Source organism: Papio anubis, chromosome 1, assembly GCF_008728515.1.
Source record: "Papio anubis isolate 15944 chromosome 1, Panubis1.0, whole genome shotgun sequence".
Lineage (NCBI taxonomy): Eukaryota > Metazoa > Chordata > Mammalia > Primates > Cercopithecidae > Papio > Papio anubis.
The window spans coordinates 42,241,939-42,268,976 of NC_044976.1; the positions used below are offsets into that span (position 1 = coordinate 42,241,939).

The 27,038-nt window shown below is 41.1% G+C and overlaps 1 protein-coding gene across 15 annotated transcripts in view; it reads left to right on the forward strand.

Moving 5' to 3' along the window:
* Positions 1-27,038, forward strand: part of ST3GAL3 (ST3 beta-galactoside alpha-2,3-sialyltransferase 3) — a 230,305-nt gene that overhangs the window by 64,844 nt on the left and 138,423 nt on the right. For 11 of the 15 annotated variants that reach the window (XM_003891739.4, XM_003891726.5, XM_021940610.2 and 8 more), the window contains exon 3: positions 26,437-26,484. The exons of the other annotated variants lie outside the window; for them this stretch is intronic. In XM_003891739.4, coding sequence (XP_003891788.1) covers positions 26,437-26,484 — 48 coding nt within the window. The remainder of the gene's footprint in view (positions 1-26,436; positions 26,485-27,038) is intronic. 15 annotated transcript variants of the gene reach the window in all.

Consider the following 27,038-nt stretch of genomic DNA (forward strand, 5'->3'; position numbering starts at 1 on the left):
GAAGAAAGAAGCTTGAAGAGACAGGTCTCTTCACTGAGACCAGCACCGTTCTCCATGTTCCTGTTTATCCTCTGAGAGCTGGAATAAAAAATCCAGTGGAGGAAATTACAAGGAAATAGTCATTCAAATAGCCCTAACAGCTCCTTGCCTGGATTCACATGAATACCACCCAAGTAGCCCTTAAGTCGGAGGAAGAGAGGCCAAGGGAGAGATATCAATGACTTCTTCTGTCAGTCTGTGAGGATTACTGCTGACTGACAGCTTGTTACTTACTCAGCTTTATTCCAGGCAGTGTGGGGCATTTAGGAAGAGAGAGGCACCTGGGCCTGGGAATTTTAAAGACTGAAAGCTGAGACTCACAGGAAGTAATCAAGGACGAGACAATGAGATGAAGTGTTTCAGAGACAACAAAGAAGTGGTGATGTAAAAAAAAAAAAAAGAAGTAAATAAATAAGAAGTGATGTCAAGCAAAGCTTTGAGGAAGAGATGGGCACTGAAGCAGGGACTTGGCGGGTGGGGTAGGACATTTGGGGACCTGGGGAAGTGCTCTAGCAGACAGAACACTATAAATATTTTGCAAGCTTCAGTGAGAGCTGAGAACGACTTGTGATGAATGGTGGGGGGCGGGGAGTAGTGAGACCAAGGATTGCAGAGCAGGGCAGAGTCGGATGATAGAAGGCCCTAAGGTGAGGTGTGGAGTTTAGATTCAATGCAGCAGGGCCATTAAAGACTTCTACCCTTAATGGAATGACCTGGTGGGAAAGTAGTGTTCTGGACTTTTGTGTGAAGGAAAATTAACAGAACACAGAGGTTTCTTCTGAAATTTCTGTTGAGCACCTAGAATTTAAAATGGGAGGTTGTGTTCCTTTATTCCCTCAGCAAAATAAGAGGAAGTGACTCTCAAGCCTGGACTTGAAAGATGAATGAATAAGATGAGAAGTGGATTCTAGGCAGTGATAGTAGCATGAATAAAGTGGAGGGGCCTGGAAAAGGGCTGAAAGAGTCCTGTATGGAATGCAGAGTCTGGATTCTGAGTTAGGCGGAAGCAGCCGATGAAAAGGATTTTAAGCCAGAGAGAAATGTGGTCGGATTTGCATTTTAGAAGGCTCACTTTGGCAGCTGTGTGGAGGCTAGATTGAGAGAGAAAGAAAAGAGATAGGGATACCAACAGCCACAGCACTTCACCACTTGAGGAGTTTCAGGGATGGACAGATGCTTGGAAAGGCCTTGTGGTGGAGGTAACATCTGAGCTGAGTAGGGAGAGCTAGGAGGAGCACAAAGGCAGAGGAAATATTATGGATAGAGACACAAGAGTACAAGGCATGGCATGAGTCAAAACCAGGGGAAGATGGATGTGGCTGGCATATAGAGTCTCTGGGGGATGGTACTCCCTGGGCAGGTAGGTAATGAGTCAGGTCACAAAGGGCCTTCTTTATATGTCAGAGTGAACAGTGAACAGTTTAGACTTCATCAGGTAAATGAAGGGGAAGCCACAGACCATACATAAAGCAAGTCTCAACAAGTTTCAGAGGATTGATCCCATGCAGAATCAATCCTCTGACCACAGTGAAATTAAGCTAGAAAGGAATAACAAAAAGATAACTAGAATGTTAAGAAATGAATTTATAAATAATCATTGGGTCAAAGAAAAAATCATGGGAAGTAGAACATATTTTGAATTGAATGATACTGAAAATATCAAAACTTGGGTGGGGAGCTAGGGGAAGGATAGCATTAGGAGAAATACCTAATGTAGATGATGGGTTGATGGGTGCAGCAAACCACCATAGCATGTGTATAGCTATGTAACAAACCTGCACGTTCTGCACATGTATCCCAGAACTTAAAGTATAATTAAAAAAAAGAAAATACCAAAACTTGTCAAAACTTACATGATACTACTATAACCTATAAGCATAGAGAGGAGTTTGTAGACTTTAATGCATGTTAGAAAAATAACCAAAGGTTGAAAAAAATTAGTAATCTAAACATCAATTTCAAGAAGTTAGAAAAGGTACAGCACATTAAACCCAAAGAAGGAAAACAGAAAATAATAGTTTGATGAAAAAAAAAAATACAAAGGATCAACAAAGTCAAAAATTTGTTCTTTCGAAAGATTAATATACTTTTCTGAGGAGCAAGTTTTTAAAAAAAAAAAGATTAATAAAATTGACATGCTGGACGCAGTGGCTCACGCCTTTAATCCCAGCACTTTGAAAGGCCAGTATTTGAGGATCACTTGAGGCCAGGAGTTTGAGATCAGCCTGGACAACACAGCAAGAGCCTGTCTCTACCAAAAATTTAAAAAAATCAGCTGGGTGTGGTGGTACATGCCTGCAGTCCTAGCTACTCCAGGTGGCTGAAACAGGAGACTTACTGGAGCCCAGGTGTTCAAGGCTGCAGTCAGCTATGATCGCACTACTGCATTCCAGTCTGGGCAACAGGCAAGACCCCATCTCTAAAAATAAAAAATAAAGTTTTCAAAATTAAAACTGACAGACTTCTGGCAAGACTGATTATGGAGGAGGTCTGGGAAGAGAAATTGAAGCACAAGTGCCAGTGAACAAAATAGGAAAAGAGATCACACTATAGGAGCTATAGACTAGAAAAAGATAAAAAGAGGCCATTGTGAACAATTTTATGCCAAAAGTCCTGAGAATTTTGTGAAAATAGATCCATTTCTAGAATAATATCCGACTAAAACTGACTCAAGGCGTCATGGAAAACCTTAGAATCCTATAAACTTTTTAAACCAGTGGAATCAATAATCCAAAATCTTTCTCCCCAGAGAACTTCAAACCCAGAGGGATTCACTGGAGATTTCTTCAGCAGATTGAAAAGAATAATTAATTCCAGCTACAAACAGTTCCAGAGAACTGAAAAAGAGGGACACTCTTTTTTTTTTTTACTCATTTTTTTGAGACTAGCATAACCTTGATACCAAAACTGAAGAAAGTCAAACTCAAGAAAGGAAGATTAAAGGCCAAGCTACCTAAAAATAAAAATGTAAAAATCCTGAACAGAAATTTGGCAAATTCCACAATATATAAAAAAGATAATATATCACCATCTAGTAGTTGGGCTTATCCTAATACACATGGTTGATTTAACGTTAGAGAAATCCATCAATGTAATGAATCACATTCATAGTTTAAACAGGGTTTAATAGATTAAAAAGAAAAACATTTCAGTAGATACAGAAAAAGCATTTAATAAAATTCAGCATGTGTTGATGCTAGAAATGCTTAGCAGACTAGTACTAGCAGAGAGCTTTCATCTGAAAAAGGGTATCTGTTCGTAAAACTCAAACAAATATTTTAAGGGTGAAATTTTGAAAGTTTTCCCTTCAAGATCAGGAACAAGACAAGAACATTCCCAAACCACTTTTTTTCTCATATTGAGCTGAATGCCTAGCCTGGTGCACTGAGGCAAGAAAAACCCATGATGAAAATCTAAACCGAAGAAGTAATAGGATGGGGAGGGGAGGGCATGGGCTTGGGAGACATTTGGGAAGAAGACTTGTCATGCCTTGGATTCCTGTGTTCGTTTCTTTTTTCAACAGATATTGACTAAATATATTATCTGGTAATAGGGAAGGTAGAAAAGAGAAGCAAAGGAAAGGGGCCTAACATTTATTCAGTTCCTACCCCGTGCAGGTGCTGGACTAGATGATTCAAGTGTTTTAGCTTATTTCATTCACATACTCCCTTTGCTCTCTTGAGAACTCATGTAATTAATCGTTAGAGAAACTACATAAGAAAAAGATAATATACTATATATTTGCATAAAATCATTCCCATTGTAAAATACTAGTTCAAGCTTGTATTTAGGTATAAAAAGGTGTATTTTATATAGTAGTTCTGTTTTTATTTTTTCTTTCTCATTTTTATTCATATAGCAGGTCTTTGAAGTAGAATAAAGTCTGGCAAATGGTCTTTTTCTAATTTCATAGATAAAGAAGCAAGTACAAAATTACACTGATTAGCTCAATTGTCAATATGGGACTGAAACTTTTTATTTTTTTTGAGACGGAGTCTCGCTCTGTCACCCAGGCTGGAGTGCAGTGGCACCATCTCAGCTCACTGCAAGCTCCGCCTCCCGGGTTCATGCCATTCTCCTGCCTCAGCCTCCTGAGTAGCTGGGACTACAGGCGCCGGCCACCACACCTGGCTAATTTTTTGTATTTTTAGTAGAGATGGGGTTTCACCGTGTTAGCCAGGATAGTCTCGATCTCCTGACCTTGTGATCCACCCGTCTCGGCCTCCCAAAGTGCTGGGATTACAGGCGTGAGCCACCATGCCTGGCCAGGACTGAAACTTTAATCTTTCATCCCAGGGAGTAAATAATTTAAACTATAACTTGAACCATGGAGTAAATAATTTAAACTATAACTTGAACCATGGAGTAAATAATTTAAACTGTAACTTGAAAGCACATAATCAAAAGATTTTTGAAATGGAAATATGTTGGGGTCCTGGGAAGCATGGTTCAGGGAATCAAGCAGAACATTTTCTAGTAAAAGTCTTTGTAAGACTAACTACGAGAGAGAGAGAGAGAGAGAGAGAGAGAGAGAGAGAGAGAGAGAGGAGATAGAGAGAAGTGAGGAGAGGAGAGGGGAGGGGAGGAGAGGGGAAAGAGTAGGGGAAGGAATAGAAGGGAGAATACCAGTGGACCGACCTCAGGTTTTTAGCTGTGTGCGTAAATTAACGAACAGAAACAGAACAGATTTTAAAAGCACTAACATAGGAGGGAGGGAAGGTTCAATCTCATCATAACTTGCCGTGGTGGGACTGTTGACAAAAACGGGATGATAAAAAGGACATTTCAAAGACTACATTTAAAGGAGAAAAAGAAGCAAGCTGTCCTGGAGGTAAGACTAGGCATGAAAATTGCTTGGACAGTTGTTATTTTTTTCTTTTTTTTTGAAATGGAGTCTCACTATGTTGCCCAGATTAGTCTTGAACTCCTGGGCTCAAGCATTCCTCCAGCCTCAGCCTCCCCATGTAGCTGAGAGTACTACAAATGCACATGAGACTTGAATAGTTGTTGATTGACTGTTAACTCTAGAAACAAAGCTTCTAATAAAATCTTGCCTTGCTTCTTATTGCTTGGAAGAGAGAAGAAATTATTCAATTTAGCAAACATTTCTGAATTCCTGCTGCATGCCAAGTACTTTGCCAAGTACCCAGGATATTATGTCTGGTGAAGTTTGATCTCTGAGCCAGAAGAAAGCTCTGAGCCCTGATCTCTGTCAGATAATCTAGAATGTCCTCTCATGGCATTATATAGGCCCTTCATATTCCGATCTCTGACTGTCTTTACAGCTTTATCTTCCAAAGTAACAAAGATAGCTATCATCTATTGAGTTTAAGTGCTTTGCACGCCTTACCTTCCTTAATCAGATCTTCACTCTTCCATCTGTAGTTGCCATTTCCAGTGGAATTCTTTTGTCCTTCATCAATTATCCCCTTCTCTTGGACATTTTCATCCTCTATTTTATCATGGCTCTTTCCCTTTGGGCAATAAACATGCTTATTGACATATAAATGAAAACTGAATGTATTTTATATTCAAATTGAGTGTCTGAATGTATTTGTTATAAATAGAATGGCTGGCTTAGAAAACATGAATTAGAGACTTATTTTCCAGGTACTATAAAAGTGATTCTTGGAAATTATTATATTTAAATAAGTGAGATTGTTGGGTGACTTCTTTTGGAAACCACTTTTGACCCATGACCTAAAATTTAGTCCAGAACTCAGATTGTAATGTTTTAATAAAGGGGTGTGTGTGTGTGTGTGTGTGTGTGTGTGTGTGTGTAGTATCTGTACTCTCCAGTTCATGGTGGTTATAGTTGTGATGCTTATAGTGTTAATTTGAGGAAAATAACTTTCTTAGACAGATGAACACCTCCCTTTGTTTTTTTACAGAAGATGGCCTGTTTCAAAGGTGTGTGCTCCTGGATATTGGGTCATCTTTTTTCTCTCTTTCAGGAGCATGGACGTTAAAAGAAAAAATAAGGGGGAATATGAGAAGTCAGCTGACATGAAACTGAGCACATCTAGCAGAGGTGGTCCTTTTTTTTTCTTTTTTCTTTTTCTTTTTTTTTTTTTTTTTTTGAGATGGAGTCTCACTCTTGTTGCCCAGGCTGGAGTGCAATGGCGCGATCTGTACTCACCGCAACCTCCGCCTCCTGGGTTCAAGCAATTCTCCTGCCTCAGCCTCCCGAGTAGCTGGGATTACAGGCATGTGCCACCACGCCCAGCTAATTTTGGTTTTTAGTAGAGATGGGGTTTCTCCATGTTGGTCAGGCTGGTCTGGAACTCCTGACCTCAGGTGATCCACCCGCCTCAGCCTCCCAAAGTGCCGGGATTATAGGCATGAGCCACTGCTTCTGGCCAGTGGTCCTTTTTTTAATCCTATATGTATATTTGCTTTTTGTCATGATGGGCAGATTTCCTGGAATCTAGAGCACTTGTGACAGACTCAGCCTTCCTTCATGAGCTCATTGCTTACGTCTTATTCTCTCCAGCTACACTCTTGGTAGCTTTCCTTTTGGTGCCCTTTCCTATTGCAGTGATTTTTTGGTTTGTTTTTGTTTTTGAGACAGGTTCTTACTCTGTCATCCAGGCTGGAGTGCAGTGGTGTGATCATAGCTCACTGCAGCCTCAAACTCCTGGCTCAAGCGATCCCATGGCCCGGTATCCCTTGCAATGATTTTTTTAAGAGAAAGTTTTAAAATTTTTATTCAGTAGAGTTGTTTAATAAAATGAGGAAATACTTTTCCTTGGCAGATGCTGACTTTATTTTATTTACTTTACTTCACTGTACTGTACTTTATGAAAGAGTCTTACTCTGTCACCAGGCTGGAGTGCAATGGCTGATCTCAGCTCACTGCAACCTCCGCCTCCCAGGTTCAAGCAATTCTCCTGTCTCAGCCTCCCGAGTAGCTGAGATTACAGGTGCGCGCCACCATGCCCAGCTGATTTTTTTGTATTTTTAGTAGAGATGGGGTTTCACTATGTTGGCCAGGATGGTCTTGATCTCTTGACTTCGTGATCCGCCCGCCTCGGCCTCCCAAAGTGCTGAGATTACAGGCGTGAGCTGCCGCACCAGGCCAATTCTCAAATTTTTTTTGAAAAATCTCTATATTAATGAATTTCCTAGTTAGTTTTGAATGCTCTGATAAGTGAGAAAGTGGAAGTGAGAAAGGAAGATATGAGGGGTATTGAGTGTTGTAACTCTAGTTAATTAATGCCTTCTGAGATCGCTGGATTTTGGGAGCCACATCCCACCTCACTCCAGCGGGCGTGATTTTGGCTCCTGATTGATATCCTATCTGTGATTTTTTGTTACTGTTTTATAAAGACTGAAAGGATACTAACTCAAGCCTTCCTTGGCATCTTAGTGTTGTCTTACTGAGCTTACTACATGCTGTGGTCCCAGGGCTTCCAGCTCTGACCCATTGTTAATCCTTTTTATTTATTTGTTTCCTTTTAGCTGATGAGCATCAAGATCCTGTTAACTAGATTCCCCAGTTTTCATTTTAACATTTGCCACATTGTCCTATCTTTGTAGATGGATAGATAGATAGATGATAGACAGGTAGATAGATAGATAATAGACATTTTTCTGTACAATTTGAAAGTAAGGTATAGAGTTTTTGATACTTCCTCAAGTATTTCAGTTTGCCCCTCCTGAAAAAACAAAGTTTTTCTCCTTCATAGCTATGGTACCATTATCACACTAAGACAATGAACTTAATTCTTACATTAATTATTTAATAATTAACTTACTAATCACAAGGGCAAAACTGTTCTGTGGTTCAACACCTTAACCAAATGATCCAATTTAACATCACCAGTAGTGCGACAGTCTGTCATGTGCCTTCTGATGTGATGCAGTAAGAAATACATATCACCTACATAGTGTCTGTACCAAGGTGTTTAAACTGAATTTGATCATTAAAAAAATCAGGTGGATTCAATATACAGGACACGCTACAAGCCCGCTGTCCTGAACTCTTCAAAAGAAGGCAGTCATGTGAGAAAACAAAAATGGAGAGGGTGGGCTGTTTCTAATTATAAGAAGCAAAAGAGACGGAATAGCCAAATGCAATGAGTAAAATTTATTCCAACACAGATATACAAGAAAAAGACACACAAGACACTTGTGGGGGCAGTTGGGTACATTTTAATATAGACTATAATGACAATATTGACTCCTTGTTATTCTTATATATAATAAATCCCTGTTAGTAGTTTTGGATTCCAGTTCTAACTTGGTTTTATCTTTTGCTATTGTTACTCTTGTTTCACTGAGCACATGGAACTATATATCTTATATTTTATTTTAAAAATGAATTATTTTCTGTTTTATTGCTTTGTGGAAAGTTTTGCAACGATTTGTTTCTTGGAAGGCTGCCATTTTGCTGCCTGTTAAGGTGTTGGATGGATCACTGAGGGAGCTCCACTCTCTGGGATCTTCAGGACCTTTGCATTGCTGATCGTGGACTGGAGTTTTTAGGAAAGGGGCCCAGCAAAAGGATGAGAGGAGTCAAGGCCAAGTGTGGGCAAGCCCCATATGAAGAAATAGATGACTCACCTCTGTGGAAGGTGGAGCCAAGCATCTCCAGGGCTGTAGATGTCCTAAAATACAGACTTGTAGAAGTCTGTTGTAGTTCTTTGTAGAATTTGGTCATCCTTTCATGTGGAAAAGTGAGTGGTAGGGTTTTTGTTTCTTAAAGGTGATCTGTTTCCAGATCCTGTTTTATAGCATTGTTCGTTCATTCATTAATTTCTCACTCAGCAAATACATATTGTCTGCTGTGTGTCAGGTACTGTGCCAAGTGAAAAGGATTATGGAAAAGACATTACGTGTCACCTCAAGTTTTCAATCTAGACAGGGAAACCAACATTAAACACAGGTAAACCTTCAGTTCCATCTGTGGTAAGTAAAAGCAGGGAGCGTGAGAATACCAGAAAGATGCCAGTCTGAGATGCTGTCTCAGAGTCTAGCTCTGACGATGCTTACCCCACAACTCCGTTCTCAGCCCCTAGTTACTTCCAGTCCCTGACTCCCTGATTCTGGCACATTCTCTTTCCTAGTGTAAGAGTGAGAACCAGCTAACTTAATCCATGAGTACCTTGGATATCAATTTATGAAGATAATTTGTTACCCTTGCTGAATAAAAGAAGCTCTTCCTGATTGCCAGAACCTCCCTATTTTTCAAGAGAAGCTGGAAATCTGATTTTTTTTTTTTTTTTTTGAGACTGAGTCTCTCTCTTGTCACCCAGGCTGGGGTGGAATGGTATGATCTCAGCTCACCGCAACCTCTGCCTCCCAGATTCAAGCGATTCTCCTGCCTCAGCCTGCAGAATAGCTGGGATTATAGGTGCCCACCACAACGCCTGGCTAATGTTTGTATTTTTAGTAGAGATGGGGTTTCGCCATGTTGGCCAGGCTGGTCTTGAACTCCTGACCTCAGGTGAACACCTGCCTCAGCCTCCCAAAGTGCTGGGATTACAAGTGTGAGCCACTGCGCTCAGCCGGAAATCTGAATTTTTATGTGAAATCTCCTGACTTATAAATGTTAACAAATTCAGACATTTGCAAACACTTTGTGGGCTAAACCTAATACATCTGTGAGCCTCCAGTTTACAGCTTCTGCTTGGGGGACACAAAAGTGTAGTTATGCAAGAATTCTAATTCAAAGATTAGAGAAGTTCCCTTCTTCTTGTACATACCCTTGTTCAGCATAGTTACCAAATAAAAGATTCAGAATACCGAGGACACAAACCAGAACTTTTTTTTAAAATCCCTTTTATTTTCTCCTCAATATAATATTAAGTAGTAAATAATTATGACTTTCACTGATCTTCCTTCCTTAACCTAAGCAGTAAAGATCCCCCTATCTTACAAGAGGCAGGTGAAGGAGATTTGTCCATGGTCCGCCTCCACTGACCACAGTCTGGTCAATGTTTCCCCGGAGGTGAGGTGACCTGCCTTCTATTCCTTTTTCTTCCTTTCTTGTAGGTAATAGTTTTCTTGAAATATGGTTTACACACCATGCAATTTACCTACTTAAAGTTCAAGATTCAGGGGTTTTTAGTATATCCACAGAGTCGTGCTAACATCACCACAATGACAAACATCACCACAATTCATTTTAAACATTTTCATTACCCCAAAAAGAAATCCTGCAGCCATTTACCATCAGGCCTCATTTTCCCTCAGCCCTAGGGCAACCACTGATCTACTTTCTGTCACCATAGATTTGCATATCCTGGACATTCCATATAAATAGAATCATATAATATGTCGTCTTTTGTGACTGGCTATATAGGTTTTTGCACTTAGGATAATGTTTCAAGGTTTGTCCGTATTATAACATTTATCTCATTTCTTATTATGGCCAAATAATATTCCTTTATAGGATAACACCACATTTTATTTATCCATTCATCAGTTGATGGATATTTAGGTTACTTTCACATTAAACTCTTATTATCAGTAATACTGAACATTTGTGTACAAGTTTTTTGTGTAGACATACTGTTTTCATTTCTCTTGGGTGTATATCTGGCGGTGGAATTGCTGAGTCACATGGTAACTCTATTCTTAACTTATTGAGGAACTGCCAGACTGCTTTCCAAAGCTTCTACATCATTTTACATTCCCACCAGCAGTACGTGAGGGTTCCCTTCCTCCATTCTTAATACTTATAATGATCAACAATGATGACAACCCATTACAACTTCATATTTGTCAGTTGGGGCACTGAAAGCTGTGTCCTCTCTTTTTTAATGGAAATGTTATAAATTGCTAGGCATACAAAATTTCTCATGAGAAAGTATAAAGACTTTGTTGAGCACCTTTCATTTTTGCCCCTTCTCTGGCTTAAGTAAGTAATCTCTTGAGAATGGTATGGGACCATGCTCTTTTAAGGACAGTGTATCAAGTTCACTTTTTCCCAGGTGAAAGGAGGAATGTCATATGGCTAATGACTTCAGAGTCTCATCATGTCTAAGCATTTCTGGCACATGCGTATTATACAGGTCCTGCTGTCAGAGAGATTCATATCTTATTTATTATTTGGATTTTTAAAGCAAATCCCAGACATCATGTCATTTTACCCATGAATACTTAATTACACATGTCTAAGTCATAAGATCTTTTTTAAAAAAGCCAATGTGTTATTACCTCACATTAACAATAATTCCTTAATGTCTTCCAGTACACATTCCATATTCAGATAACTCCAATTATTAAAAATGCCTTTTTGAGCTCATATAGCCAAGACAGTCCTAAGCAAAAAGAACAAAGCTGTAGGCGTCATACTACCCAAATTCAAACTATACTTTAAGGCTACAGTAACCAAAACAGCATGGTACTGGTACAAAAACAGACACATAGACCAATGGAACACAATAAAGAACTCAGAAATAAGACCACACGCCTACAACCATCTGATCTTCGACAAACCTGACAAAACAAGCAATGGGGAATGGTGCTGGGAGAACTGGCTAGCCATATGCAGAAAATTGAAACTGGACCCCTTCCTTACACATTATACAAAAATTAACTCAAGATGGATTAAAGACTTAAATGCAAAACCCAAAACTATAAAAATGCTAGAAGAAAATCTAGGCAATACCATTCAGAACATAGGCACAGGCAAAGATTTCGTGATGAAAATGCCAAAAGCAATTGCAACAAAAGTAAAAATCGACAGATGGGATCTAATTAAAGAGCTTTTGCACAGCAAAATAAACTGTCATCAGAGTGAACAGATAACCTACAGAATGGGAGAAATTAGTTCAACCATTGTGGAAGACAGTGTGGCAATTCCTTAAAGATCTGGAAGCAGAAATACCGTTTGACCCAGCAATCCCATTACTAGGTATATACCCAAAAAATATAAATCATTCTATTATAGAGATACATGCATTCATATGTTCATTGCAACACTGTTCACAATAGCAAAGATGTAGAATCAACCCAGATGCCCATCAATGATAGACTGGATAAAGAAAATGTGGTACATATACACCTTGGAATACTATGCAGCCATAAAAAGGAATGAGATCATGTCCTTTGCAGGGACATGGTTGGAGCTGGAAGCCATTGTCCTTAGAAAGCTAACGCAGGAACAGAAAACCAAAAACCACATGTTCTCATTTATAAGTGGGAGCTGAACCATGAGAACACATGGACACATGGTGAGGAACAACACATACTGGGGCCTGCCGGGAGCGGGTAGGGGGAAGGAGAGCATCAGGAAGAATAAATAATGGATGCTGGGCTTAATACCTGGGTGATGCGTTGGTCTGTGCAGCAAGTCACTGTGGCACATATTTACCTATTTAACAAACCTGCACATCCTGCAGATGTACCCCAGAACTTAAAATAAAAGCTGATGGGAAAAATAAGCCTTTTCATGGCACTTTGGATCTGGGTCCAAACAAGGTCCCACCTTTGGGGGGTTTTTTTGAGGCCAGTCTCGCTCTATGCTTAAAACTGGAGTGCAGTGGCTGGCGATCCTGGCTCACTGCAAGCCTCCGCCTCCTGGAGTTCCGCCATTCTCCTGCCTCAGCCTCCCGAGTAGCGCTTCGACTACAAGAAGCGCCCGCCACTACGCCCGGCGCAGCCCTGTATTTTAAGTAAAGTGAGTTTCACCGCGGTACAATCTCTGCCATGATCAACCGCCCTCGGCCCTCAAAGATACTGGGATTACAAGGCGTGAAGCCACCAGCGCCAACCACTTTTGGGGTTTAAAACTTATCTTTTATTCTAGATTAATTCTTTTCAATTACATTTAGACAAATAAAACAATTACAAAATAATATGATTATTTAGTAAGATATTCAGTAGGATATTATCAAATGTGAGGCATCCAGATTTCTTTTTTTTTTTTTTTTTTTTTTTTTTTTTTGAGACGGAGTTTCGCTCTTGGCAACCAGGCTGGAGTGCAATGGCATGATCTTGGCTTACTGCAACCTCCACCTCCCAGTTCAAGTGATTCTCCTGCCTCAACCTCCCGAGTAGCTGGGATTACAGGGGACTGCCACCAGGCCTGGCTAATTTTTGTATTTTTGGTAGAGATGGGGTTTCACCATGTCGGCCAGGCTAGTCTCGAACTCCTGACCTCAGGTGATCCACCCACCTTCGCCTCCCAAAGTGCTGGGATTACAGGTGTGAGCCACTGCGCCCAGCTAGATTTCTAACAGACTCTTCATTGGCCCTATTGGTAGGTATATGATATGCTGTAATAATTAAGGAACCAGATCAACTAGATTTGAAGCCCCAGTCCTATCCCTATAGGCTGAGTAATCTTGTGCAAGTTACTTTAGTGTTTGTTCATATTGAAATTATACATATGCATAGTTTACAGGGCTTGTTCCCAACAACAAAAAAAGCGCTTCCTCATTATCACCACTAGTTGACTTCCTACCTCTAAGAGGCATTCATTTTTAACTTTTAGCTAATTTGTTTGGTTTTTAACCACTGAATCTCTAATAACAAGAGTATGTTGCCAGTTCTTGATTTTTCTCTTTTGAGTATTACCTACTGACTTTCTTCAATGGAAGATGAATATTTAATACTCTGTCACACTTACCACTCCTCTACCATAGCCATGCAATCTATCCTCCAATTCTCCTAATATAGTTAGAGCAATATTGAATCTATATACCATGACCATAGAAACACTATTCATAGATACCATGATTACTAGTTTTTCACTGCATGCTTTGTTTTTCCTGAAGTCAGTAAAAGTCTTGCTTTTTACTTTCCTTAGTTTCCTGTGTATTTGTCACTAATTTAACCCTAAACTCTTCCCCAGTTGTGTAAATCTTTCTCCATATATTCAGACATGTTAGATTGTCTGTCAGCTTCATTTTCTTGAAGAACTCTCTTTGGGAGCCTCTGCATGCTCTCCTTGGGTGGTTTGTTTTCTGTGTAGCCGAACATCTGTGGTCTTGAAGTCCCTGTCACCATCCTCTTGTGGTATATATCATTTCCTGGGCCCCATATTTTTTTACTTCTTCATTTAATGGAACACATCTTGTACTAATTTCCTGAGAAAGGATACATGAGAAGTAATTTTTTGAGAACATACCTGAAAATGTCTTTATTCTGATTTCACACTTAATTGATAATCTGGCTGCGTATGGAATTCTAGGTTGGAAATAATTTTTCCTCAGTATTTTGAGGATACTGTCCCCATTGTATTCTAGGCTTTTGGTGTTCTGCTTGAGGAGTCTTAATGCTGTTCTGATTTTTAATTATTTATATAAAATCTGTTTGTTGTTCTCTCTAGAAATTTGAAATTTCATGATAATGTACCTTGATGGAGAGCTATTTTCATACTGTGCTGGACACTCAGAGGACCCTTTTAAGCACAAAAAACTCAAAACCTGTAGTTCGGGGACAACTTTTTTTGAGTTATTCTTTTCAGCATTTTTGCCTTTTCATTTTTTCCCCTTATTCTTTCTTTCTAGAACTCCCATATTCAGAAGTCATGTTTTCTGGACTTGTCCTTTAATCTTTTAAAAATATTTTCTTAATCGTTTTCCATCTCTATCTTTTTGTTCTATATTGTGAGAAATTTCCTTAACTTTTCCAATTCCTTTTCCAGCCCTTTTTATTTCTGCTATTATGTGTTTCATTTTCCAGGGTAACTTTTTTCTTTTTGTTCACCAAATATATTTTTTATGATATCCTCTACCTGTTTCATGAGTAAAATGTCTTCTCTCTGAGGAGTTTAATGTTCTTTTTTTTCTGAGTTTTCATCCCCCTGAGTCTCTTCAGTTTTTCCATGTTGCATTTAGATTTCATTAGTTTTGGTCTCCTGTCTTTATATAAAATACTTTCCTCTAATGCCTCATGATCTTGGCTGCCTGCTCATATTTAGAAACCGGGAATCTTGTTTTCAGTATCATCTTCATTCCCTCTACTAGTGGTACCTGATGCTGCCAGTGATTGAGTCTTTGGGGAGTTCTGTGATATATTTCACGTTCAGTTCAACTTTTCCCACTACCAGCACAGGATTCAGCTTTCCTGAGTTTGCTGACTTCCACTTGTCTACTTGGTTTCCAGTTTTGTGTCTCTTCTTTGTCCTGGGTGCTTCTGCTTTACAATGAACATGCAGTCGTTTCTGTCACTTGGGGAGATTTGAAAGGGGAGTAATCTAAATCAGGTCAGCAAACTCTGGTTCCTATGCCAGATCTAGCCAACAGCTTATTTTTGTGTGGTCTGACTTAAAAATGATTTTTGTGTTTTTAGGCCAGGTGCAGTGGCTCATGCCTGTAATCCCAGCATTTTAGGAGACTTTGGGAGGCAGGCAGATCATTTGAGTCCAGGAATTTGAAACCAGCCTGGGCAACATGGTGAAACCCCTACTCTACTAAAAACACAAAAAATTAGCCGGGCGTGGTGGCACACACCTGCAATCCCAGCTACTAGGGAGGCTGAGGCACGAGAATCACTTGAACCCAGGAGGCAGAGGTTGCAGTGAGCTGAGATCACGATGCTGCACTCCAGCCTGGGTGGCAGAGCAAGGCTGTCTCAAAAAAGAAAACAAAACAAACAAACAAACAAACAAATTTTTACATTTTTAAAGGGTTACTGAGCAAAACAAAACAAAAGCACAGAAGGATATGTGACAGGCTATGGCCCACAACGCCTAACATATTTACTGTCCACTTACAGAGAAAGTCGTTCAGCCCCAATTGAAATCTCCTATTTCAAACTGGAAAACTAGTTCCTTCCCTCCCAATGCCCACAGCCAGTGATCACCTCCCATTTCATAGAGAAAACCAATCTACTGGACAATCTATTCCTTACTCTCCCATCCTATACCAAACCACTGCGGTTTGCAGGTTACCCATAATACTTCATTAAGTCAAACTGCAATGAATGTCAGAGGTCATTGAAAACCTCCTTGTTAGTGAATTCAACCCCTATTTTTTCAGTCTGTATTTTACTGGCTGCTCTATGACATTTGATAACGTGTGGCTTCCATTCTCACGGAGTCAACTGAGCCTGCTCTTCCTGAGATTGCCAGTAGCATCCTAATTGCCAAACCCAGAGAATGCTTTCCACACCTTATCTTCTTCTTTCTTTTGCTACATTTAACATTATTACTGCCCATCTATTTCTGGAATATTTCTACTCCCTTATATTCTGTGATAGTATTTTCTCTTAGTCCTCACTATCCCACACCCGATCAGTTTCCCAATCCTGTCCGTTCTCCCTTTGAATTTCATCCCACCCCCCACAGCCTCATGTGAGACCCTCATCATCTGTCACCTGGCTTACCACAAAGCTCTCCTGCTAGGTCTTAGCCTCCTTGTGCTCTGTCTTTCACACTGCCACTAGAATGGTTTTTCTGAAGCAAAAATCTGTTGATATCATTGATTTTCTGAAAAATTTATAGTCTTTTTCTCTGCTCTGTCTGCTTCTACTCAATAAAATCCAAACTCCTAACTTGGTATTCAAAACCCCATCTGGTCTGCTTTTCTGCCTTATTTTCACTGTGTTTCTCCCTCTCTATATTCCTCCCCACTTATCAGTCCCCCTTTTACTTCAGCCACACTGTCATCAACAGTGATGATGCTGATGAGAAAAACACTAACAGCAGCATGTGTTGAGGACGTAACTACATGCCAGGCACTGTGTTCACTGCTTAATGTTAATTTGGTCATCTAATCCTCGTGACATGGCCTTATGAGGTGGGTTCTATTAATGGTCCACCAATATGGCAAATATGAACTTGAAACATCTTTAAACATTTTTTTTAAAAGGTAAGTGTCAGAATTCATTTGGCAGTAAAATCTGACCTGAAATGGTATGAATGTATTTATAGTTCCTTCTAGCGTAAAGATTCATTTCATAGAAGAAATATTAACATTTAATTACAGGATGCTGCCCCAAACCTCATAGGAGGATGTTAAATAATATATGGTTTGTGCAGTATACTGCTTTCCTAAAATCTGAAAACTTTGAGATTCTAATACTATCTAGTTTGAGGGGGCTCAAATAAGAGATTTTGATCTTTGTATTACTCTTTTTACAGATGAGGAAATTAAGGCTCAGCAAGATTAAGTAGTTTGCCCAAAGTTACGTAGTGGAAAAAACAGCGGAGCCCAGATTAGCACCATGGTGGCCTGGTTCAAACGCATACCTTGTCTGCTGTGCTGCACAGGTCCATGCCACCTGCAGGTCCCTGCCCTCAACCTCTTCTGGGTTGCTGGCTTTCTGCTCTCCCTGTTCTTCCAGTGCTCAGCCCTGGCTGACTTCCCTTCCATTCCTATTCACCCAGGCTGGCTTCTTTCAGTAGCAGCCTCCATGCCTTTACCCCCTTGTCCTCCTGAAAATGTCCCACTGATATCAAGCTCTGACCAGGTCTGCCCATCTGTCTCTGATTGGGCTGTCTTTCATTTGAGACTCGATAGAAAGGCGAACCACACTCCTCTCCCAGTTTCAGACTGTGCGCTATTTAGTACTTGGCAATATTGCCTTTTCCATTTCCTTTATCAGCTTCCTTTCCTGTTTCTAGAGCAGCTGTACTAAAACTTTTCCTATGCCCCTGAGCTCCAAAGCTTATCCATACCATCTTACTCTCAGTTTCAGCAGCACATGCCTAGTTCCATTTTCATTCTACCTGCTTGAGTCGTACACACAGGGGTTTGTAAGAACTGTCACCTTTTCACCCCCCCTCCCCTTAGAGGGCAGCAGCTGGTAGAATTCCAGCTACTCCCAGACTTCCTGATCTCCCTGTGAGCACTGTTGCCCTAGGGGGTGTCCTGCCCCTGATCCGCAGCCAGGTGCCTTTTGTCTATTGGCATGACATAGCAGTTTCTTCCTCAATTTCATGGTGACTCACTTTTTAAAAATAGTCTTTGATGTGTCAAAGCCTTTTTATGAAAGTCTAAATAGATTGTATTGACTGGTTCCCTTTCAGTCACATGCATTTTTACCTCCTGAAAGAAACCCTACTAAATCAGTTAGATATGATTTTACCTTCCTGAAACCACACACCCCTCACTTTCCATGCTTCAGTGCCTTTCCATAGCTGTTCCCACACTACTAGTACCGCCTGTCCTATAAGGTCATCTCATAGCAGCTTAAGTACTGTCTCTTCCATATCTTCCCAGTTTCTCCCAGCCAAAAATTCTCCTTGGATCTAAACTCCTACAGGCCGGGCACAGTGGCTCATGTCTGTAATCCCAGCACTTTGGGAGGCTGAGGCGGGTGGATCATTTGAGGTCAGGAGTTCGAGACCAGCCTGGCCAACATGGTGAAACCCCATCTCTACTAAAAATACAAAAATTAGCCAGGCGTGGTGGCACATGCCTGTAGTCCCAACTACTCAGGAGGCTGAGGCAGGAGAATCGCTTGAACCTGGGAGGCAGAGGTTGCAGTGAGCCAAGATTGCACCACTGTACTTCAACCTGGGCAACAGAGCGAGACTCCATCTCAAAATAATAAATAAGTAAGTAAAAATAAACTCCCATAGCAACTTCTATAGAGACTTGTGATATCGTTATTTGAATCTCTCTGTTATCTCTCTGATGGTTCAAAAGCTCTTTGATGGCCGGGCGCGGTGGCTCAAGCCTGTAATCCCAGCACTTTGGGAGGCCGAGACGGGCGGATCACGAGGTCAGGAGATCGAGACCATCCTGGCTAACACGGTGAAACCCCGTCTCTACTAAAAAATACAAAAAACTAGCCGGGCGCGGTGGCGGGCGCCTGTAGTCCCAACTACTCGGGAGGCTGAGGCAGGAGAATGGCGTGAACCCGGGAGGCGGAGCTTGCAGTGAGCTGAGATCCGGCCATTGCACTCCAGCCTGGGCGGCAGAGCGAGACTCCGTCTCAAAAAAAAAAAAAAAAAGCTCTTTGATGTCAGAGACCATTTTCATAACATTCTCTTGAGCTTAGCAAGAACTCTATATATTTGGTAAGTTAAATTAATGAAATCTAAGGAGAAATTTCTTGACATAAGCCTACTGCATCAACAGCTTCCAGTCACAACTGAGTCTTTGCATCGGATTGTGGTACAGAAATTATTCCCACTGAAGTTACAGATGCCCCCGCCCCCAGTGAATAATTCTGTGCTATATTTTCAGCCATCAGCTTCTTCCGCCTCTTTTCCACATTGGGATACTCCTTGTGATCAATTCTCACCTCCTTTGGCTTTCTCTGTCCTGCTGCTCCTGTCTCTGCTTATTTCACTGTTTTCTTGTCCATATTATCACATCCTCCTAAATTATTTTTTTTTCTCCTCAGACTTGACTTTTCTCTGTGTGTCTGCAGGAATCTCATTTTCTCAGGTTTTGTTTGGGATTGGGGTTGGGAGAGAAGAAATTGAGGGGCTAAGACTAGGGGTTAGATCCCTCCAGGATCTAAACAGTGGAGAGACTAAAAAACAAGAAACAGGTGGCAACATGAACACTGAGGTACCAGTTCTGTTAACAGACTGCTGAACCTCCAAAGTTAAGTGCTCTTTCATAAAGCTAGGTTGGAGAACAAAGTCGAGAGCCATGGTCCAAGTGGAGCCTCTGCTTCTGAGCTTCAGACTCTGTGGATGAGACATGTTTGGCTCAGATCCAGCCTGGTGGCAGGTTCACCTCACGCAGCCATCCAGAAGGCAGAGGCCCCAGGGTGTTGAAGCACGAGGCCTGGAAGGTGAGGTGAGCACACTCAGACCGCAGACAGCTCCAATATAGCAAGAGACTTGAAGTGTATCAACTATAGGCAAGGCCTTCTGGGAACTGCAGAAAAATCAAACCCCAAGGCCTTGTGGAAAGATGATCCATGGGATAGCTGGTTGTCACAGAGACTGGAACAGGGAGAACATTCTGAATCTAAAGTTGTCTTGCTGCCCTCAACAGCAGGGTTGTGACTCTTGGCTCTGATGCTCTGCCACTAATGTGGGCCCTAGGGCCCAGCATCTAATGCAGCCTACAGCATCCAAGCCTCTGCACTTCTTTGTCTGCTTGTGTCTCCTACCAAATCCCCCAACTCTCTGTACTTCCCAATTTAAATCCCCAAAAGAGAGACCCTATCTGCCTCATAGGTGGATGATGCGTCTATGGATTACCTTCCCTTGAGCCCATGGACCAGTTGTCAGTGGCCAGAGGGGAGGAAGGGTCACGTGGTTTGGATGCAGCCTACTTTCCGTCAAGCAACAGTCAGCATCCGTTTGCCCAAGCCCAAGCTGGATATCATCCTCTTCCCTTCCTGTCTCACTCATGTCTCATCAGTCACTACATCCTGAAGTTTTCCCTTTTAAGCTTTTTTTTTTTTTTTTTTTTTTTTGTCTTTTCTCCTTTTTTCTCTATTCCCATTGCCATCGACCCGGTTCAGGCCACCATCACTTCTCACCCAGAGAGTTGCATGAGTCTCTTCCTTATTGATCTCCCTGTCTTCAGTCTCTCTCCCCTAATCTACCTTTTACTCTGTTGCCAGAATAATCAATTTAGTTCCCACATAGTCGCCAAAGTTTATATTTAAAAATATAAATCCAACCCTGTTACTCCTGGGGTTTTAAGCAGGGCTTCTCATTGCTAATGAAATAGAACACAGACATCTTTCTGCGGCCTGTACACCCTCCTGCAGATGCGGCTCCTGTCTTCCTCTCTGGCCTCGTTTTCCCACCTCCTGTTTTCTGTGCTCTGTGCTCCAGCAACACTGACCTTCTGACCTCTTCTTTAGATGTAGCAGGACTGCTGCGCTTGCTTTTCCTTCTGCCTGGAACTCTTTCTCTTGATCTTTTCTTAGCTGGCTTCTGTCTCCAGGTCTCAGCCTGGTGCCACCTCCTCAGAGAAGCCTTCCTGAAACACCCTGTCTAACTAACACTGCCTGTACCTCTACCCTTGGTCTCTGTTACATGCTTTAATATTCTTCGTACCACTTATCACTGTTCAGTTATTTTGTTCATTTCATTTGTTTGGTTGTTTTGTATCTCCCTGACTAAAACAAAAATTCCTTGAGAATAAGAACATTTTTGTTTTACTCACCACTGTATTTTTAAGCCTAGTGTGTAGTAGTTCCTCAGTAAACATCTGTTAAATTGATAAACAGTGAAATCTCCCTTGTTACTGTTTTTCCCATGGCTGTGTCTTGTGTTTAGCTTTATATGTATTTTTATTTTACCTGTTAGGTTGCGAGCTACTTGAGGGAACAATTTTCTTTTAGTTCATTTTTACATCTCTCAGGCTTACACATGGTAGTTGGCTGAAGATAAGTATACCCCAAAAGGTAGCTCATTCGCTGCATAATTTGTGCTCTGGAAATTTGTCCAACAGCCAGAAAGACTGAGCCCCATTCTTCTTCATGCTCCCTTTAGATTCCTTTTATTCCACTTCAGAAACCAGACACAGGAAACATCTGACTATAATAAAAGATTGCCAGTAAATTCTAGGTTTCCTCATTGAACAAAGTCATGTGCAGCAAGGCTGTGCTGTATTTCGGTCTGGAATTCTGTTTGGTCACTTGTATGGCATGCCACATGGCTGCCTCTGGCCTGGGAGCCAGGAACAGCTGGAGCCTGGGATGACTGAAGTAAAAATGACATATTTGCTAGCCTGAGAGGGAGAAGTCGGGATATTCTTGCTCTGTTTCTTGCAAAGCAAACTTCTCAGTTTGTTGAATACTAAGTTTTCCCGTTGGCTGTCAAAGTGGTTTATAACTAAAATAATCTTACATCCTTTAGAATAAATCACAAATAATGAATGGCCAAACTGTTTCTGAAGTCAAAGCAAAATTCATCAAAACAAAATTCATCAAACCTTTAATGCTCACAGCAGATTTCATTTAAAAACTTACACAAAACATGAATATGTCACTAACTTCCTCTGAAAATATCTACTCTCTCACTTGCCTCTTCTGAAGTTTAAAAATGTATGATTGTAGGAGCATTCTACTACCATTGGAAATAATATTTGCAAAGACTTTGACTCTTTCCAGTAGACTGTCACCTGTTTGATGCTCCCCCTTATCACTTTAGTTTTATCTTAAGTGTTTATGAAGTGGTCTGTCTTCCTTGGCTTGAAGGCAAAGGCTATCTCTAATTTGGCTCCATGGGCCTGGCGCGTAATAGCCACTTGATAATATTTGTGAGAAGGAGGGAGAAGTAAAGAAGGGCGAGGAAAGCCCAGTCCATTTAGACTGATATTGTTGGGGAATATTTAAGTACCATGAACTATAAGGATGACCTCAGTAATTAAAGAGAAAAGCTCAACAGCATTTCAGCATGTACCGTGCATAATGAAGGCATTCAAGAACCTTCCATCCTTTGGCATTGGTACCAGTGAGTTGGAGGTTAAAATCCTAGAGCTGAATTCAGAAGTTCTTTTTTGAACTTTTTGTCCCCTCAAATGATACAAGTAATACATGTTTGCTATATAAAGTTTACAAAAATGCAGAGAATAAGCATTACTATAATTCTGCCACCCAGAGACAACCACGTTAAGATTTAGTCTCTTTTATCTTAGTTTTAGTCATTTAGTTAACTTTTAGCCTTTTTTCTGTACATGTAATTTGAAAAGTTTAAAAGAGACTTTATATCCAGACTGCTTGTGAGTACAAAGAAGATAAATTGCAATTGGAAAAATACTTGTCAACTGCAGTAAAAATTTGAGATGCTTGTTTTTACTGTTGCTCATCTGGGCAGTCAGCTCCTCAGAATTCCATTCCCAGTCTTCTTCAGGGGAATGTGATCTCTCACCTAGAAACTCTTAGGATGCTTTTCTTATTCCTCCTGTGCGGATACTCTGTGTGTGAGCACTCATTTTCCTAGGGTGAGGCCAGGTTTGGACCCCCGAACCTTCACAGGACAAGCACACTTCAGGACTGATTGGAACTGATGGGAGTCAATACCCAGAATGGATTTTACCCCCAACTTGTAAAATATCACTCAGATAACATCACCTTTGAAGGAAAGCAAGAATACTTACTAGCTTATTTCTTAGTTGAATAAACATGTTGACCACTTTGTATGTGTCAGTCATTAGTTAGGCATCAAAGCCTCAAAATGAATAGACAATCTTTGTCTTCAGGGAACTTTCAGTTTAATGAAAGAAGAAGAAAAGCAAACAAGGATTATAATGCAGTATAATGAATGCCATAATAGAAGTGCAGTGATGGCCTAAAGAAGTAAGTGAGCAGAATTGATCAGAGACATCTTCAGGAAAAAGGGGTCAATTGAGTTGGTCTTAGTGGAAAAGTGGGAGTTTTTTTTTTTTTTTTTTTTTAATGCAAACCTGCAGAGAAGACAATATGTCCAATGTCTGAAGATGATGAAGGCACACATCTCTTGGGAAATATAAGTAATTTTGCGTATCTGGAACTCGAGGTGGTAAATGCGGCAAATGGTAAAGACATAGAATGTCAGAGCTTGAACTTTATCTTACAGGCCACAGGAAGCCTCTGAAGGGTTTTATTGAAGAGCAGAGACACAATCTGTTATACTTTTTGGAGAAATCAGTAGAAAGGATGGATGGAAATGGGCTATGCTGGAGGCAGAGGTGTGTTTTGGGGGCAATAAGAGCAGTCCCAGCAAAAGATGATAGGCAGATGTCCAGAAAAGCAAATCTATAGACAGAGTAACTTGTTGGGTCCTGGGGCTGGAGGTAGGGGCAGAGAATGACTGAATGGACATGAGGGATCTTTCTGGAGTGATGAGAGTGTTCTAAGTTGGATTGTGATGATGGTTATGGAGCTCTGTAAATTTTCTAAAAATTATTGAATTGCACACATATATGAGTAAATTTCGTGGTGTGTGAATTATACCTCAATAAAGCTGTTTGCAAAAGCAGGGGTTTGGAGGAGTCAGTCTTCTCAATGAGAGGAGATAAATGTGAGAAATGCTGATAAAGAAGTAGAATTGGCCAGGCATGTTGACTTGTGCCTGTAATCCCAACATTTTGGGAGGTCAAAGCAGGAGGATCACTTGAGGCCAGGAGTTTGAAACCAGCTAGGGCAATATGGCAAGACCCTCATCTCTAAAAAAAAATTGAAAAGTTAGCCAGGCAGGGTGTCACATGCACCTGTAGTCCTAGCTGTTTGGGAGGCTGATGTGAATGGATCACTTGAGCCCAGGAGTTAGAGACTGCAATGAGCCACGATTGCACCACTGCACTTCAGCCCAGGGGACAGGGCAAGACTCTGTCTCTATTAAAAAAAAAAAAAAAAAAAAAAAGAAGTAGAATTTATGAGTTAGACATTGATTGTATGAGATAGGATGGTCACTTATCTGTTCAGCCAAGTGTCCTGATTGTGATTCCACATTTTGTAAAAAAGTGACAACCCTACCTTTTTCTTGGCAGATTTCAAAGCATATGGATCTATCTTTAACTGGCAGTACAGAGTATCTGCCTCAGAAACCACATCCTCCAGCTCTCTGCCACCCAGTTCTTAGCAAACACATGGGTGTGAGAAAAAAATATTGATGAAAGAGTGTCTGAAAATTTGTGATTCATTCATTTTTCTATACATTGTTATTCAGCAAATATTGAGTGCCAGGTGTTATGCTGGTAATGTAGCAGTGAATAAAGCAGATGTGGTGTCTGCCTTTATGGAACTTACAACCTAGCGGGGGGAACAGATGTTATGTATAGTTATGATAACTATTGTGTTGAATGTTCATGTGCAATGAGAGAAAATGCCCATAATGCTTGGGCGGGGTGTGGCTGTAGACTCTGGTGCCATTTGCATCCAACTGACACTCCTTTGGAGTGAGTAAGTCTTTGGAATCTGATCCCTTTTGAGTCTGGGGTCTCCTGGGTTATCTTGGGCCTTACATCATCTTGGTGCCCCTTATAATTGTTTTTATTGAGCTCTACATTTAATTTATGCCATCATTTGGCATTGGCTTATGTTGTAAGAAACAGCCATACAAGATTTACAGTTACTTAGTACAGAAATGTAGAATATACAATCTTCAACATCATACAGTGTCTGTTTTTTTTTTCTTTTTTTTATTTGACATGGAGTCTTGCTCTGTCACCAGGCTGGAGTCCAGTGGCGTGATCTCAGCTCACTAACCTCCGCCTCCCAGGTTCAAGTGCTTCTCCTGCCTCAGCCTCCCAAGTAGCTGGGACTACAGGCATGCGCCACCACGCCCAGCTAATTTTTTTTTTTTTTTTTTTTTTGTATTTTTAGTAGAGACTGGTTTCACCGTGTTGACCAGGATGGTCTTGATCTCTTGACCTCATGATCCGCCCGCCTCAGCCTCCCAAAGTGCTGGGATTACAGGCTTGAGCCACTGCAGCTGGCCGGCATCTCTTTTTCTAAGGCCCACAAGAGGAAGTTCTCTCTGATCACCATACAGTATTTGCTTTTATGTTTTGGTCTTTCAGTTGCTCTGGAGCACCAGACTCCATTTTGCCTCAGTTCTTCACACATGGCCTTCCCTCTGCCTTGAATGTGCCATTCCATTCTTGTTGGGTTTGACCCTCACTTATCCTTCAGCTATGAGGTCAAGCGTCACTTCTTCAGAGATGTCTTCCCTATCCAGCACCCACTCCCCTTCTGTACTCAGTCCAGTTCCTAACATAAACTTTCATAATACTTCCTTTTTTTCTTTTATCAGTTTCTAGTTAAATAGTTTGTTCTTTGGTAACATTTTTTTCTCCCAGACTGATAGCAGAAAGATCCGTAAGGATGGAGACCATGCTTTTTCTGTTTGCTGCTGTATCTCTGTCATAGTATAGTATCTTGCACATAGTAAATGCCCAATGCATATTTATTGGACATTTGAATGAATGAACGAATGAATGAATGCCCTGTGGGTACTGAGTCTTGTAACTGTTCATTTTCTTTTTTCTTTGGCTGTTTGGAGGCTCAGGCCCTGATTCTGCCTACAGTATTTGCATAGGTACTCATGGCATGCATTTTCGGCACTAACATTTCCCCCACTATATAGTCTTTTTCCTTTCTTTGACGTCTTCATTTTGAAATTCTAGTGTATACTGTAAATTTCAATAGGCCACTTTAAGCCTTTTTTGGGGAAGAAACAATAAACAATTGAGTATGTAAGTAGAAGAAATGGAGAGATCAAAGGGGAAATGTTAGTGCCTTTAACTGGATTCAGGAAGGAAGTTTTATTTTGCTTTGTTTTAATTCCATTTTCACTAGAAGAAGGAAAAAGAAGTAAATTTGTCCCCTAATCTGGCAAGACACGCCCCTAAAGAATTTGGGGCCTGCTCCCTGCCCTGAGACGTCTCTCCTTCTGGCAGGAGGCAAGGGGTACTGGTCTGGGCAGGGTCTCCTGGCCCAGTGATGGGTGGGCATGGGCCTGGGAGGCTGGGCTATGCAACTGAGTTCCCTTCCAGTTGACTTCTTTGAGGGAGGGTTTGGGCAGAACCAGTGGGAACTTGCTTTTTTACTTTAAGAAGGAGAAAGAAATGAACTTGTCCTCTTGTGTTGCAGATTCAGTGGTTCTTTCCTTTGACTCCGCTGGACAAGCACTAGGCTCAGGTACCAACTCTTCCCCCTCTATCATCTTTTTGGCCTTCAATATTAGCCATATTTTTTGTGAAGCCTAATCAATTATGGGTTTGCTGGGGAGGGCAATGGAATACCCCAGAATTGGGGGAAGTCTCAAGAAGCCTTTCTAGAGACTTTATGGTCAGGGAAGCAGAAGAGGGACACATTCAGAGAACTTTTCCAGTTACTTTAAAAGTGTGCAGAGAGGAACTGGCTGGGCGCGGTGGCTCATGCCTGTAATCCCAGCACTTTGGGAGGCCGAGGTGGGCAGATCACCTGAGGTCGGGAGTTCGAGACCACACTGACCAACATAGAGAAACCCTGTCTCTAATGAAAATACAAAATTAGCTGGGCGTGGCGGCACATACCTGTAATCCCAGCTACTAGGGAGGCTGAGGCAGAAGAATCGCTTGAACCTGGGAGACAGAGGTTGCGATGAGCCGAGATCATGAGATTGCACTCCAGCCTGGGCAACAAGAGCGAAACTCTGCCTCAAAAAAAAAAGTGTGCACAGAGGAGTTGCAGTAGATGCTCCCTCTTCATTC